Raw genomic sequence first — 13,802 nt, forward strand, 5'->3', positions numbered from 1 at the left:
ACCACCTCTGGACCAGTCCAGCACCAGAAGACACTCAGAGAATCCCGTCTGCTTCTCTTTGCGACGACTTTGCCACTGCCTGGCACCGTCTCCAGTTGCTCCCTCTTCTCCGAGCCATTGCGACTCGGACAGGGACAACGTCTTCGCCAAGCGACCGCTGCTGCTCGCCCCAAGCTTCGCAGCGCATCCGCGACAACCTCACCCTCTAGGCTTTTGCAGCGCGGGAGACTCTCCACAAGCCGCAACGTAGCACCAAGTACTGGTACCGCGACCTTACAGCTACCCCGCACTCCGCCGGATTTCTGCAGCGCGTATTGCCGCTCGACCCCTCCAAGACCTTTTCTACACCTTTTCCACGCACAAACACGCGCAGCAGCCGCAAAATCGCCAATCTTCACAGCCATGGCCGACAACCAGGGAGTCGTCGTGGAGGCCCACGAGATTGAGACTTTCCGTAAGAACGCTTTCCGCAGCTTGTCCTGTGATATCTTGAAGCTGAGACTGACTTTGCGCGCAACAGAGCCTCCCCAGAAGATGTTCGCCAGTACGTTGCCACCGCTAGTAGCCCCTCGAAATCTCCGATAGAGAGAGCCAGCTGCTCTTAGCTGCTTTTGAGTAGATCTTGCTGACATGTCTTTTCTTCTTCACCCATTCGACAGAGCACCCTAGCAAACCCCACATTGGCAGTAAGTTGCATCATTTTCCAAAATCACCTCAAAACAGCAGTATCTGCACCGGTGTCGGCGCACATGCCACGACCTGGTCCGGACGTCCGGGAATTGCGTCAAACCAACGGCGTTTTTTCCGTCTGTCCGGACGGCTGGCGCAGGTACGCGGTTTTAGGATATGCAGACCCGGAGTGCTGACCGCTTCTAAAATTACACAGGCCTAGAGGAGTACCAGAAGCTCTACAAGGAATCCATCACCGAGCCCAACAAGTTCTGGGGCCGAACAGCTCGCGAGCTGCTGACCTGGACTCGCGACTTCGAGACCGTCTCCGCCGGCAGCCTCGCTGAGGGCGATGTCAAGTGGTTCGTCGAGGGCCAGCTCAACGCCTGCTACAACGCCGTTGATCGCCATGCTTACAAGGACCCCAACCGCGTTGCCATCATCTACGAGGCTGACGAGGTCGATGAGGGCCGCAACGTGACCTACAGCGAGCTTCTTCGTGATGTGTCCAAGGTTGCTTGGGTCCTCAAGCAGGCCGGCATCAAGAAGGGCGATACCGTCGCCATCTACATGCCCATGATTCCCGAAGCCGTTGTTGCTATCCTGGCCTGTGTCCGTATCGGCGCCGTCCACTCCGTCGTCTTCGCCGGTTTCTCTGCCGACGCTCTCCGCGACCGTGTCATTGATGCCAAGTCCCGATTCGTCATCACTTCCGACGAGGGTAAGCGAGGCGGCAAGTTCATTGGCACCAAGAAGATTGTCGACGATGCTTTGAAGCAGTGCCCCGATGTCAGCAATGTTCTCGTCTACCGCCGCACTGGCGCCGACATCAACATGGTTCCCGGCCGTGATCTGTGGTGGCACGAGGAGGTTGAGAAGTGGCCCAGTTACATCGCCCCCGAGCCCATGAACTCGGAGGATCCCCTCTTCCTCCTCTACACATCTGGCTCCACCGGAAAGCCAAAGGGTGTCATGCACACCACCGCCGGATACCTGCTTGGCGCCGCGCTGACTGGCAAGTACGTCTTCGACATCCACGATGGTGATCGCTACTTCTGCGGTGGTGACGTCGGTTGGATCACTGGCCACACCTATGTCGTCTACTCTCCCCTGCTCTTGGGTGTTGCAACAGTCGTCTTTGAGGGTACACCGGCCTACCCCAACTTCTCAAGGTACTGGGATATCATTGAGAAGCACAACATCACTCAGTTCTACGTGGCCCCTACAGCCCTGAGACTGCTCAAGCGCGCTGGTGACGAGCACGTTCGCGGCAACTTCAAGTACCTGCGAACTCTCGGCTCGGTCGGTGAGCCCATCGCCGCTGAGGTTTGGAAGTGGTACTACGAGATTGTTGGCAAGGAGAGCGCCCACGTCGTCGACGTAAGTCAAAAGAGATGACAAGACCAGCATATGATAGATTACTAATGTATGAGATCTGCAGACCTACTGGCAGACCGAAACCGGCTCCAACGTCATCACTCCCCTTGCCGGTGTCACTCCCATGAAGCCCGGTAGCGCTTCATTACCCTTCTTCGGTATTGAGCCCTCTATCATTGACCCTGTCTCTGGAGAGGAGCTTCACGGCAACAATGTTGAGGGCGTTCTCGCCTTCAAGCAGGCATGGCCCAGCATTGCTCGTACCGTCTACGGCAGCCACAAGCGATACCTGGATACCTACCTCCACGTCTACAAGGGTTACTACGTAAGAACATCCTAGCGTGTACGGGAGAAGGATGGAAACAAAACTGACAATCTGATATTTAGTTCACTGGTGATGGTGCTGCCCGTGACCACGAGGGCTTCTACTGGATCCGAGGTCGTGTCGATGACGTCGTCAACGTCAGCGGTCACCGTCTCTCTACCGCTGAGATCGAGGCTGCTCTGATTGAGCACCACGCCGTTGCCGAGGCGGCTGTCGTTGGTGTTTCCGACGAGCTGACCGGCCAGGCCGTCAACGCCTTCGTCGCCATCAAGGACGGAAACGAGGCGACAGACGCTCTCCGCAAGGAGCTTGTCCTGCAAGTCCGAAAGAGCATTGGCCCCTTTGCTGCCCCCAAGGCCGTCTACATTATTGGAGATCTCCCTAAGACGCGAAGTGGTAAGATCATGCGCCGCATTCTGAGGAAGGTTTTGGCCGGCGAGGAGGATCAGCTTGGCGATGTCTCAACAGTACGTTTATTGCTCCCCTCCCTAAAATTAGGCAACGTATCATGTAACTGACCATTGTGTTCCTTGTTCAGCTGTCTGACCCTTCCGTCGTCGACAAGATCATTGCGACTGTTCACGCATCAAAGGGAAAATAAAAAAATGAGAGAGGAAAAAAAATAAATAAAGCAAAGCAGTTTAGGAGTCAGAGCGAGTTTTTGTTTCGCATCTAGCTTGTCATTTGGTAGTACAATTAGGTCGGAAGTAAGAACGGCGGCCATTAACGCACGCAAAGTCCGTTTTGATGTTTCAAATTAGGGTAATCGGGGGGGAAGAATACTTGTATTTTCTTTTTTTTTATACGCGGATATAACGATTGGGATAGCACTTGATATCTGAGACGATGAATCCAATAAACTTTTATCGTTGAGCGGAAATTGATTACTTTCATTCGAAGAGGCTTGTACCCGCAGGCTGAGGAATCAATTGAAGACGCGCGTACTTCCAGTCTTGGCAAGCAAGACGATAAAGGAAGTACTTATATGTAGCTTATCAAACAAGTTTGTTATGGGTATGAGAAAGGCAGTTAACCTTCATTTTGCCTTTTAGACATCACATCTTGGCTTGCCTGCCTCGGATCTACTTGGATCTAACGGGGTAAGTTATACGGAATAGGGGCGAGTGGCTGAATTTGTAGAGTGGCAGACATTAGTATTGCGCTTGATGATGCTTTCATACAGTCTAGCACGGCGCCACAGATGTTGGAAGATATGGAGTCGAGCCAAGACCGGCAACTGCTTGCACAGCCTGGATTGGCCCACGCCGATGAAGCCGAAGATGGTGTGTACTTGATGGTCTTTTCTCCCACCACGACTACGCTTCGGTGTAATTCAATGTCCCGCATACATTTGGACTTGTAAAAACGAGAGAATGTGAGAAGACGAGAGAAGATTGACAGAGATGAGAGAGTGTCCCTCGCAATCAGGTGCCAAGTCGCCAAGACAGATACTCAGCCATGATGGTCATCGGATATATGCTATTGGCTGGATTTTGTTTGCTGCGAAGTTGTAACCGCGCGCGCGCAGTCTTGTTTCTGATATGCTGACACGAATGTTCGACTTTCCTTCGTCTCGTACAAATGAAAATTAAGGGTGAGCGAACACATTTATGCATGACGCAGTCACCTTCTGCAGGGCCATGCATACATATCATGTGATCTTGGGTAATTATACGAGAATGCTGATTTCTTCATTTTCTCATCTTCTCATACTTTTCTGCCAAGGTCGAAACGGGGTGTATTTTGGGGTATATTCTTGGCAGAGAGTGGCTCAGCCCAGCAGCTGGTGAGATTTGGGGCAACGGGGGAGGGGGTTTCATGATTGATGCCATTTTACGACGGCCAAAGGAGCTGTAGAGTGCGTCCCCCCTTTTCTCTCGACATCTTTGATATATCTCGATTTTTCATCGAAACAAACTGAAAAGTCGATTGACAGCAATTTTGCGTTCCAAGGAATGCAGTAGACAGGGCATGTATCGAAGAAGGAAAAATTATTGGATGGCATGCAGTCCCATGTCTCAGCAAGACATCAATGGAATCTGTCTGATGACATTTTCCACTAAATACGTGCAGACCGGGATCTCTTCTTATTGGACCAGCACAGCTGAAGAACGAAACAAGAAAAAAAAAAGGCACAGTGACATAACTTTGTAAGCGGAGGCAAGACAGGGCTACCTTACCCCTCGCCTCTCGGCCAAGTTTCAGGGAATATGCATAACGGAATCGAGGCTGGAGACGAAAAGTTACTTCGTATTCTGTGTAAGCCCGACAGAACGCCATGAAAATACGCGAATTAACACACACGCACACACAACAAAAAACTGCATTACGGAATTTCATCAAATCATCGTCGATTTCTAGCAACATGCGCTGCAATTTGCATAGCCTCTTTCTGTCCATCTCATCACGTCGAAACAAACCTGATAACCGTCCCCCATGCCAAGCAGCCCTGCTGTCATCACCCCCTGCTACTTGCGGACGGCACTGCTTCAGCGCCCTTCTAGCGCTTCTGTACCCACTGGGTTTACGAGCTTAATGGACTCCAAGCGTACCTGGTGGAGGCGCAGTGGGCCCCGAAAGCTCCCCCAAGCTTGCCAAACTCCCCCAGCTACGGCAGCAGCAGACATTGTTGACAGCGCTCTTGTCCACCCCAAGCTGGTCGCCCAGGCGCTATGAGGCATGTACCGGCGCCAAGCAGCATCTGAGCCTCATCGTTCCAAGTACCGCCTTACTGGTGCACGCACACACTTTTTCTCTCACACTCCGTCTTTCTCTCATCCTCCTCATCGTCTTTTCTGCTTCGTTTCTCCCTCTCATTTGCCCCGACTTCCCGTCCGCGGCGCGCGCTTTTCCCCACCTTCGGGGGCTTCTTTTGCCTTCTCTCTTGGTGTTGGTCGCTTCTTCTCCTCCTCCGTTTCTGTCGCTATTTCTCTGCGCCACGCGGATAAACGCAATCGTTTCTTGGCTTGCCATTGTCTTAAGAAAGAGCTGAAAGCCTGCCCACTCGTCGCCCGCGTTCTGGATGGCCTGTTTATTGTGATAGCCGTTTTCTTCTCTGCGTCTATTCTGCGTGTCGCCTTTTTCTCTTAGTCGGCCGTTTATATAGATACTCAGATCTCCACCCCCGCTGCCATGGTTGCGCTGCGGTCTCTTGTGGCCGCTTTTGCTAGCACAGCCTTGTTAGCCCAGACTGCGATTGGTATTATCATCTCTCCTCCGCTGTCCAAGCCAGTTGCCATTCGCTGATACCCGAGTTTCCCTTGAATCTCACTGTAGCGCATTCGTTGAAGAGGAGTCCACTTAGTTACGTCTCCGTCATTGACGATATCAAGATTCACACGCCTGCCGGCCGAGTGCACTCACATTCTGAGTTCGACCTTACCTTCTCCCTTCACGATGGACAAGAGCGAATCCGGCTATCTCTTCACCCCAATCACGATGTTCTCCACGAGGACTTTGAGGTGACCTATCTCGACTCTCAGGGAAACGTCAGATCAAGAGAGAAAGTACAGCGTTCCGAACACAAGGTCTATCGGGGTAACGCCTACATTGAGCGCCCTGATGAGGATGGCTGGTCCCTGGCTGGATGGGCGAGGATAACGGTACACCGCGATGGCAAGCACCCGGTCTTTGACGGCGCATTTCGAGCTGATGGTGACAATCATCATATCCATACTGGCACCAAGTACAACAATCTTAAGCTTGAGAGCGACCCTGCGTTTGAGGACAGGGAAGAACGAGATCCCGATGAGGTCATGGTCGTGTGGCGTGACTCCGATGTTCAGGACTTCCTCAGTCGTGGAGAGCTGAAACGCCATGTCTCGAGCCCGTCAGAGTGTATATCAGATTCCTTGAATTTTAACAACCAATTTGATGTGGAGCTAAAGCGATCAACTGGGCTCCGAGGAATAGATGCCAGAAGCTTGTTTGGTCGCCAATCAATCGATGGAGGTTCCGGAGGAAGTGGCCAGGACTTGATTGCGAGCATTGGAAGCACAGCTGGCTGCCCAACCACCAAAAAGGTGGCCTTGGTTGGCATTGCTACTGATTGTACATACTGGGGTGGCTTCAACTCTTCTGAAGATCTGAGGAAGAATGTCATAGGAGTTGTGAATCAAGCCTCCCAGGTCTATGAGAGTTCGTTCAAGATCTCTCTGGGTATAAGAAACCTGACTGTTCTCGATCGTGGATGCCCAGGGTCTCCTCAGGCCGCTACTCCTTGGAACGTCGACTGCCAGTCCAACACTACTATTAGCGATCGATTAAATCTCTTTTCTGCCTGGCGTGGCCGATCTCTCGATAACAATGCTTATTGGTCTCTGTTCAGCACCTGTCCTACGGATTCAGCCGTCGGGTTGGCCTGGAGAAGCCAAGTCTGTCGTCAGGGGTCAGGAACCAGTTCGGATGGGCAAGGCAATAACGAGACTGTCGCCGGCACCAATGTTGTGGTGAGAACGACGACAGAGTGGCAGGTATTTGCCCACGAATCGGGACACACTTTCGGGGCTGTCCATGATTGCACCAGCTCTACTTGTCCTGTTGATGCCTCTTCACCATCTTGCTGCCCACTCAGCGCCAACGCTTGCGATGCCGGGGGCAAATTCATCATGAATCCTTCAACTGGCGTGGGAATCACCCAGTTTTCTCCGTGCAGCATTGGCAATATCTGCTCCAGTCTCAAAGCTGCAGCTGCATCAACCTGTCTGACCGACAACAAGAACATCCCAACCGTCACCGGCGGCCAGTGTGGTAACGGCATCGTCGAGGAAGGCGAAGAATGCGACTGCGGTGGTGAGCAAGGTTGCCAAAACAATACGTGCTGCGACGCAAAAACATGCAAGTTTACAAATAACTCTGTGTGTGACCCGTCCAACGAAGACTGTTGCACCAGCCAATGCCAGTTTGCGTCCTCTGGAACAGTGTGCCGGCCCAGCACCGGAGAGTGCGACATCCAGGAGACTTGCCCCGGTAACGCAGCCAAATGCCCCGACGACCAGCACAAATCAAATGGCGAATCATGCGGCAGCGGCAATGGCCTCGCATGTGCTTCAGGGCAGTGTACGTCTCGTGACAGGCAATGCCAGGTCGCCGTTGGCACCTCGGCCAACAACAGCTCGACAACAGCTTGCCCTGATACCCAGAACAGCTGCACAGTTTCCTGCACTTCCGGAGAACTTGCCTTCGGGCAACGCCAGTGCCTCTTGTATGGTCAGAACTTTATTGACGGGACTCCGTGCGGCGCCGGCGGACACTGTTCTAACGGCACATGCACCGGCAGCTCCACGTCCAAGGAGATCCAGCAATGGATCACTGGCCACAAGGAGATTGTTATCCCCATTGCGGTTGTGGTGGGCATCTTGGTCATCGTCATTATAGCGAGCATCATTCTCAGCTGCTGGCGTCGGGTAAAGCGACGGCGAGCAGTTCCCAAGACCTCCTCGCCCCCCGCTGGTGGCGGATGGCCTCAGTGGAGAGGGAACCAGAACCAAGGGCCTGGGCCGCAGGATTACAATATGACTGAGACGCAGTTTAATCCACCGCCACCGGCGTATCAGCAGCCGCCGCCTGAATATGGACAGCCTTCGATTCAGGAGTCGCAGTGGAGGCCGAGAATGGCACGGTATGCATGAGAGGATGTTTCTATCGCTGGTAAACCGTTGTAATTTGTTGTCATTTGCAATTCTGTTGGTCTGTTTTCTTTTTCTTCACTGTTGTTGAGAGAGGGATGAGTTCTTCATGTGTTTTTTTCTTTCCGAAGAGCTGGAAATCGTTCGGAATAGCATACACACACTCTTTCTTTGGGAATTTGAAAAAAAAAAGGGGGAAGGGTTGGATTACATACTTGAAAATGTTTGCACATACTCGGGGCGTTTTTTCCATGGGAGGATAGGGCTATTTTATTGACGATTCATGAAAGAGGAGGGAAACACTTGTCTTTGGATATACAATATTGGTATACACACACGCTCACGAACACTTACACGCTCACACATACACATACACATCGTTGCGACGTTTGGAATTTCAACTTTATCTCTTTTTGACTGTTTATGAGATTTTGCTTTATAGTCCTTCGACGTGGATCGAGCTGATGACAATATATATTAAGTACATATACCATATTATATCTCATTTCAATCTGCTGATATGGAATAAACAAAAAAATTCATATAGGTCGTAAAATAGTATCTTCCAAGAAGTGTGCCGTTATCCGCTGAGAGTGAAATCCGTATATAGAAAAGAAAGAAAGAAAAACAATCATAAAAACCACTTCCTCTCTTAAACAAGTCCGTCCTTCTCATTAGGCCGTTCTGCGATCAATGTTCATAGCCTTTCGCACATTCGCCTGCCTCTCCCGCGCCGCCCTCCTGGTCGCTCGGTGGTGCCCAACGTTGGACCAGTACTCATCCTCCTCGTAGCCACACATTATAGTCATAAAGCGATGACGCTGACCAGCAATACTCTGTCTCCCCCATCTCATCCGTCAGCACATGAACTAGAGATATAATAATAGTGCGCTCTCTCTCTGTGGACTTACGTCGTGTTCGCTCTGGGCATACATCATCAACTGCTCCGGACGATCCAACACCGACGCGGCAAACGCCCTCCGCTGGCGCGTCTCGAAATCCTCTGCTCTGCAACACCGCAGGATATCAGCTTCATTGTCGGTATCTCTTCCACCATTGCCATCATCAGATTCGTCATCAGGGACGCTTTCGAGACTATTACGATTGCTAACGCAGAGTAAACATAAAGCAAAGCTCAAAAATCAAGAACAAGCAAAGAGAGTCGGAAAAAAAGGAAAAGCCAAAAATGAAACAAGTTAAAGTAAAAAAAAATCAAAGAGAAGAAAATCAAGTGAAAATCAAGTTTAAATCACGCACCCTTTTCTCAAAATAGGCTGTCTCTCCCGGTGTTGTCGCTGGTGGCGTCGTGCTTCTTCCTCATGCGCGTCTTCCTCCTCGTCCGTCTTCTCGTCCTCGCTGCTCCTGTAGACGTCCTTGCCACGAGCTTGGCGGTCACGCACCGATTGAGTCACGGTGGTGGGAAACGGCTTGCTGCGAATCCTCTCGCGCCGATCTCGAGCTTCTTGGTGTAGCTGCTGTATCAACTGGGCCTGCTGTTGCTGGTGCGTCTGGTGTGTCTGCTGCTGCTGAAGCTGCTGATGTTGGATATGCTGCATTTGAGTCTGGGAGTGCTGGAATAGCGGCTGTTGGAGTTGTTGTTGCTGCTGCTGTTGCAACTGCTGCTGTTGATGCTGCTGCATCTGCGATATTGAAGCCTGGAGCTGCGTGTCGTATTGATTGGTGAAGTTGTAGTTGGGTGGTAGGCCAGCCATATTGTTGGTGCCCTTTAATTCTTTATGGCTTAGAGGAATAGAGGTCAAACCTTCTTGTTGCTTTTACTATTTGATGCTCCTTGGTTATCTTGGGATTCAATCTGAGAATAATTTGCGTGTTGCGCGTGCAGCCTGGCGTAGATGTAGCTGACGAGAGGTGGTTGTAAGTAATAGAAATGGAAATGTCGGGCGAATTTAGGCACGATCCTGTCTTAGGTCATCCGTTGGCACTAACCCCGCCTCGACTTCGACATCGACACTGTACATTCAATTGTACTTCATGGCGTCACCTCACTCGCTTGTATAGAAGCATAGACTGGACGCACAGCAGTAATAGTTCATAGGTAGCCAAGCACAGGCCAATTACAAGGGCTCTGTGCTTTCGCTAGTCATGTACATACAGACTACCTTAACACAGTCCACTACTCGCTCTGGATGCAAACCTCAGCTTATTAGTAACGGATCTTTGTCCTTGAATTGATAGGTATAGTAAGTACCCTGCTAGTTTTAATGTACAAGACGCAGCCTCACTACCTCTTTTGTCTGTTCAAACACGTTTTGACACAAATCGAAATGCCTTTTGCTAGCTTTCCTTTCTCCTCGTCCTTCTTGCCTCGCCTCCCCTCTCTCATGTTACCGCCGGCCCAAAGACTAAAAATAGCAAAGCAAAAACAAGATGGAGACTTAAAAAATTGACTTGAAAATAATCAGAATAACACCACTCGTACTCCATACGTCCGTTTTATCCCTGTCGTTCATTCGAGTGTATCCGCGTAGTCAAGATGTAATTAGCATAGTTTGGTCCAGTCTCCCCTTGCTGTCCAGATATATGTTGTTATGACCAAAAAAAAGAAAGCCCAACGGGGAATGCTGGTATACAAAAGGGACCGATGCAAGGGCCATTGCGCCCTAAAAGATTGGTATCGCGGCACATCACCTCCCGCGAATCCAGATAGCCATCCTTTGTTCAAGGAGAATGTAAGAAAGATGAGAAGGAAACAAAAGAGAATTGCTGTTGACGTGAGTTTCGTCATACCGCAGTCATTGTCGATGGTCGCGCCACTCGCCAATGCCGTGGCTCTCTAGATTTTTTTTTTTTTCCTTTTGTTGTTCTTATTTCGTCCTCATGATGCCGTGTCGACTTGAAACGCTTCCAAAAGAGTCAACTTATTGATCCTATCTCTTATAGGATCATCCATGTGCTGTAATGTAACCAAATCTTCTTCTCATTTGTAAATGTGGATTCTATCCACTGAAGCTAATGATAGCGAGCTAAGAAATTTGTCAGTCAAAACGTTCCACATGAACCGCCCACTCAATATTTCTTATACATACTCGACTGTTTGCACCATAAGCAAGCTTCTGGCCGCTGATATCCCAGCAAAGACAGTGTTCATCCTCTTCTTCAGAATCTTGGTTGCTCTTCAGGTTCTCGAATTCGTCTCTAGACGGTCTCCAGACGGCTCGAGGCACGGAATGGCTATCAACCTTCCATATTAAGACGCTTCTTGATGTGGCTCCTGCGATAAAAGCTCCGTCGGGTGTGAAAGCGAGTCGTACGACGGGCAGCTCCATTGTGAAAAAGCACTTTGGTTTGCTTTCAGGCTTTCTGGCGTTCCAGATCAGAATGGCGCCGTCTTCTCCTCCGGTAGCGATTAATCGTTCATCGTCTGGACTGGAGTGATTTGACGACAGGGGCTGCCAGGCCATTGTTGTGATCGACCCCTGATGTGCTGATATGGATCGGCGCGCGCCGGACTCGTCCCATAGCTATATAAAATCATGATGATTAGTCTCCATTTCCTAGATAGTCGGGGTATGGGTATATCAAGCTTATTTTCTCTTCTCAGACTTACATCTAAAACACCCTTATCGCTGGAAGTGGCCACCAGCTGAGATAGCGGGTCAAATAGAACCTGAGCAAAATGATCATCCTCTTTGGTCTCGAATTTTCGAGCCCTTTGTATTGATGTCTCTCCCACGCTTAGGCACTCAAAGACGCCCCCGCCGCAAATCAAAAACTCAGAGTCGCCGGTCCATGTTGCGTCCAGTCCGGTATCGAGGCTGTGGCCCGACAGATCGTACCTGAAGGATTTGTTCGAGGTTGCCGAGTGCACTGTTATTGATGTACCGACTTTGTTTTCTGGGGAAATGGCAAGGAGCGCCGAGTTGCTGGGATTCCACAGAAGCTTGACGATGGGCGGCTCTGCCACGTCCATGGACTGGAGGAGTTCGCCGCCGGCAGACCACACATGGATGGCAGCGCGGGATCCTCCGCAGTCGCTAGCCACGGCAATTGCCGTGCCATCTGAAGTCCAGGCCAGCGCCGTGACCGTGGTTGTCTTGGGAGCGTCGGGATCCAACAAGGCGTGGGCGTGGGGTGACACGTGATGCTCGCCATGCTCAGTTGCCGTGGCACGCGAAATGGTCCAAACGCGGGCTAGCGCATCGGTTCCAGCAGCCGCCAATATTGATGGGTCTCTAGGGTTCCACTCGCACTGCAGCAGAATGGGAGCGTTTTCAGTCCCAGCTGGGGAGGGAGATGGCGCTGTTTCGGTGGCGCAGTTGGTGTCCATGAGGCGGATGAAGGTGGTTTTTGGAAATAGTTGCTCGACTTTATCGACCTGCGTGCCCTGCTCGGGGCCCTCTGTCCGTACAATTGGAAGCGGCACCTGTTCTCCTTCTAGCGGAGACGGGTAGGCGTGATTGTCATGCAGGCTCTGGTCGTCGTCGTGCTGTTGGTGATTTTCCTGCTGGTCCACATCCATGGCCATGGGGGTGCTGACGGTGGCTGCATCGGATTTACTCTCACAGCCGTTGCTGAGCCGCGGTCGCTTGGAGGGCGACCCATTGGGCAGAGAGTTCTGAATCCGTTTTCGCGACAAGTCTATCTCTTCTTCGCCTGGTGCATCCACGTCTTCGTCGTCATCCTCTTCCTCTGTTTTTGCTGGCGGCTGCATTTCCACCAGCGGTCCAAAGATGCCGTTGCGCAGCACCTCGGCTTGTGCGGTGGCATCCTCAGGCATCTGCTGCCGAATCGGATCGTCAGCCAAAAGGGAAAAAAAAGGGAAAGGCGAACCGCGATTGGCGCACAGGCAGCCCAGGCCCCAATCGCGAACTTGAAAAAAGAAGACAAGAAGCAAGAAGAGAAGGGAAACCCCAGTGACTCTAGCAAGCAGTAAATTTCCCGGCGTACCTGGTGACGTGCGTGCTCTCTTTCGAGCGCATAGTAGATAAGGCCGCTGTTGACAACAGACACTAGAGCACGGCCCTTGACATGGCGCGCAAAGTCAAAGTCTCGCTGCGGCTCTTTGACGTGCCATTCTTTCTGAAATTTGGCGGCAGTTTCTCTGTAATCTAGAGGCAAAAAAACAATTGTCCACGGTTAGTCATACATCGAGGTTGCTCCGGCCCTGCGAGAAACTGCAGGGACAAGAGTTGCGGTGCTGCGCGGTTCCACGTACTGCCTTCAAGCAAATACCTGCGCAAAAAAGGGTCAGCACGAGGCGTGGGCGCCAACAAGGCCTCTCAGGGCCGAAAAAAACGTCTATGGGAAGCTTAAAGGCTCGGTGATGGAAGATTGGGGGGGCAGTGGGTGCCCTGGAGGGTGGCAGGCGGCCAAGAGGGCACAAGGCTGGCAAAAGCAACGGGCTTTGACGAACCTCCAGATGAGAAAGTTGACTCGGTCTGAGTCGAGAAATTCCTTGATGACCATGGCTATGGTTCCAGGGGTGGGAGGGGGGAGAGCGCGCCAGCAGGTGGCGGCAGTGTCACGGCTGGTCGTCGCAGGCGAGTCTGCAGGAGTAGAGCAGCGCTGAGGCTCGATCGGGGCGCCGTCAAAGGAGAGCGAGATGGCGAATGTGAGGAGGAAGTGCGAAGATTGAAGAAAGAAGATGAATCGAATCCACATCCGCCCTCCGTACCTCTGTCGGTACATTGGCCCTGCCGCGCCTGGGGTATGCAGTACCTGGACTGTGCTGCAAGTACCTGGCCACCAGCCGCAGCCACCGGCCACGCTGCAGTACCCGCCAAGTACCGCCTACCTCAACGCCGGGCGTTCAGCCCACGCCAGATTAAACGGGCCTAGAAACC

The 13,802-nt window shown here is 51.7% G+C and overlaps 4 protein-coding genes across 4 annotated transcripts; 2 read left to right on the top strand and 2 right to left on the bottom strand.

Annotated features, from left to right (window-relative positions):
• Positions 1-402: 402 nt before the first annotated feature.
• TGAM01_v205363 (acetate-CoA ligase) lies at positions 403-2,972 on the top strand (the record flags this gene model as incomplete). The annotated part of the gene is made up of 5 exons (XM_024549627.1): positions 403-544; positions 887-2,049; positions 2,111-2,371; positions 2,434-2,838; positions 2,910-2,972. The coding sequence occupies 5 exons, from the start codon at positions 403-405 to the stop codon at positions 2,970-2,972; spliced, it is 2,034 nt and encodes a 677-aa protein (XP_024405660.1).
• A 2,531-nt stretch (positions 2,973-5,503) lies between these two features.
• Positions 5,504-8,001, top strand: TGAM01_v205365 (zinc metalloprotease mde10; the record flags this gene model as incomplete). The annotated part of the gene is made up of 2 exons (XM_018807794.1): positions 5,504-5,570; positions 5,648-8,001. 2 exons carry the CDS (start codon positions 5,504-5,506, stop codon positions 7,999-8,001), a joined length of 2,421 nt encoding a protein of 806 aa, XP_018658982.1.
• A 671-nt stretch (positions 8,002-8,672) lies between these two features.
• TGAM01_v205364 (hypothetical protein) lies at positions 8,673-9,710 on the bottom strand (the record flags this gene model as incomplete). The annotated part of the gene is made up of 3 exons (XM_018807795.2): positions 8,673-8,834; positions 8,910-9,105; positions 9,256-9,710. 3 exons carry the CDS (start codon positions 9,708-9,710, stop codon positions 8,673-8,675), a joined length of 813 nt encoding a protein of 270 aa, XP_018658983.1.
• Positions 9,711-10,955: 1,245 nt separating this feature from the next.
• TGAM01_v205366 (hypothetical protein) lies at positions 10,956-13,647 on the bottom strand (the record flags this gene model as incomplete). The annotated part of the gene is made up of 6 exons (XM_024549628.1): positions 10,956-10,982; positions 11,046-11,480; positions 11,567-12,739; positions 12,907-13,067; positions 13,106-13,191; positions 13,373-13,647. The coding sequence occupies 6 exons, from the start codon at positions 13,645-13,647 to the stop codon at positions 10,956-10,958; spliced, it is 2,157 nt and encodes a 718-aa protein (XP_024405661.1).
• Positions 13,648-13,802: the final 155 nt, after the last annotated feature.

This window comes from Trichoderma gamsii, assembly GCF_001481775.2.
Source record: "Trichoderma gamsii strain T6085 chromosome Unknown Scaffold_16.2, whole genome shotgun sequence".
NCBI classification, from domain to species: domain Eukaryota; kingdom Fungi; phylum Ascomycota; class Sordariomycetes; order Hypocreales; family Hypocreaceae; genus Trichoderma; species Trichoderma gamsii.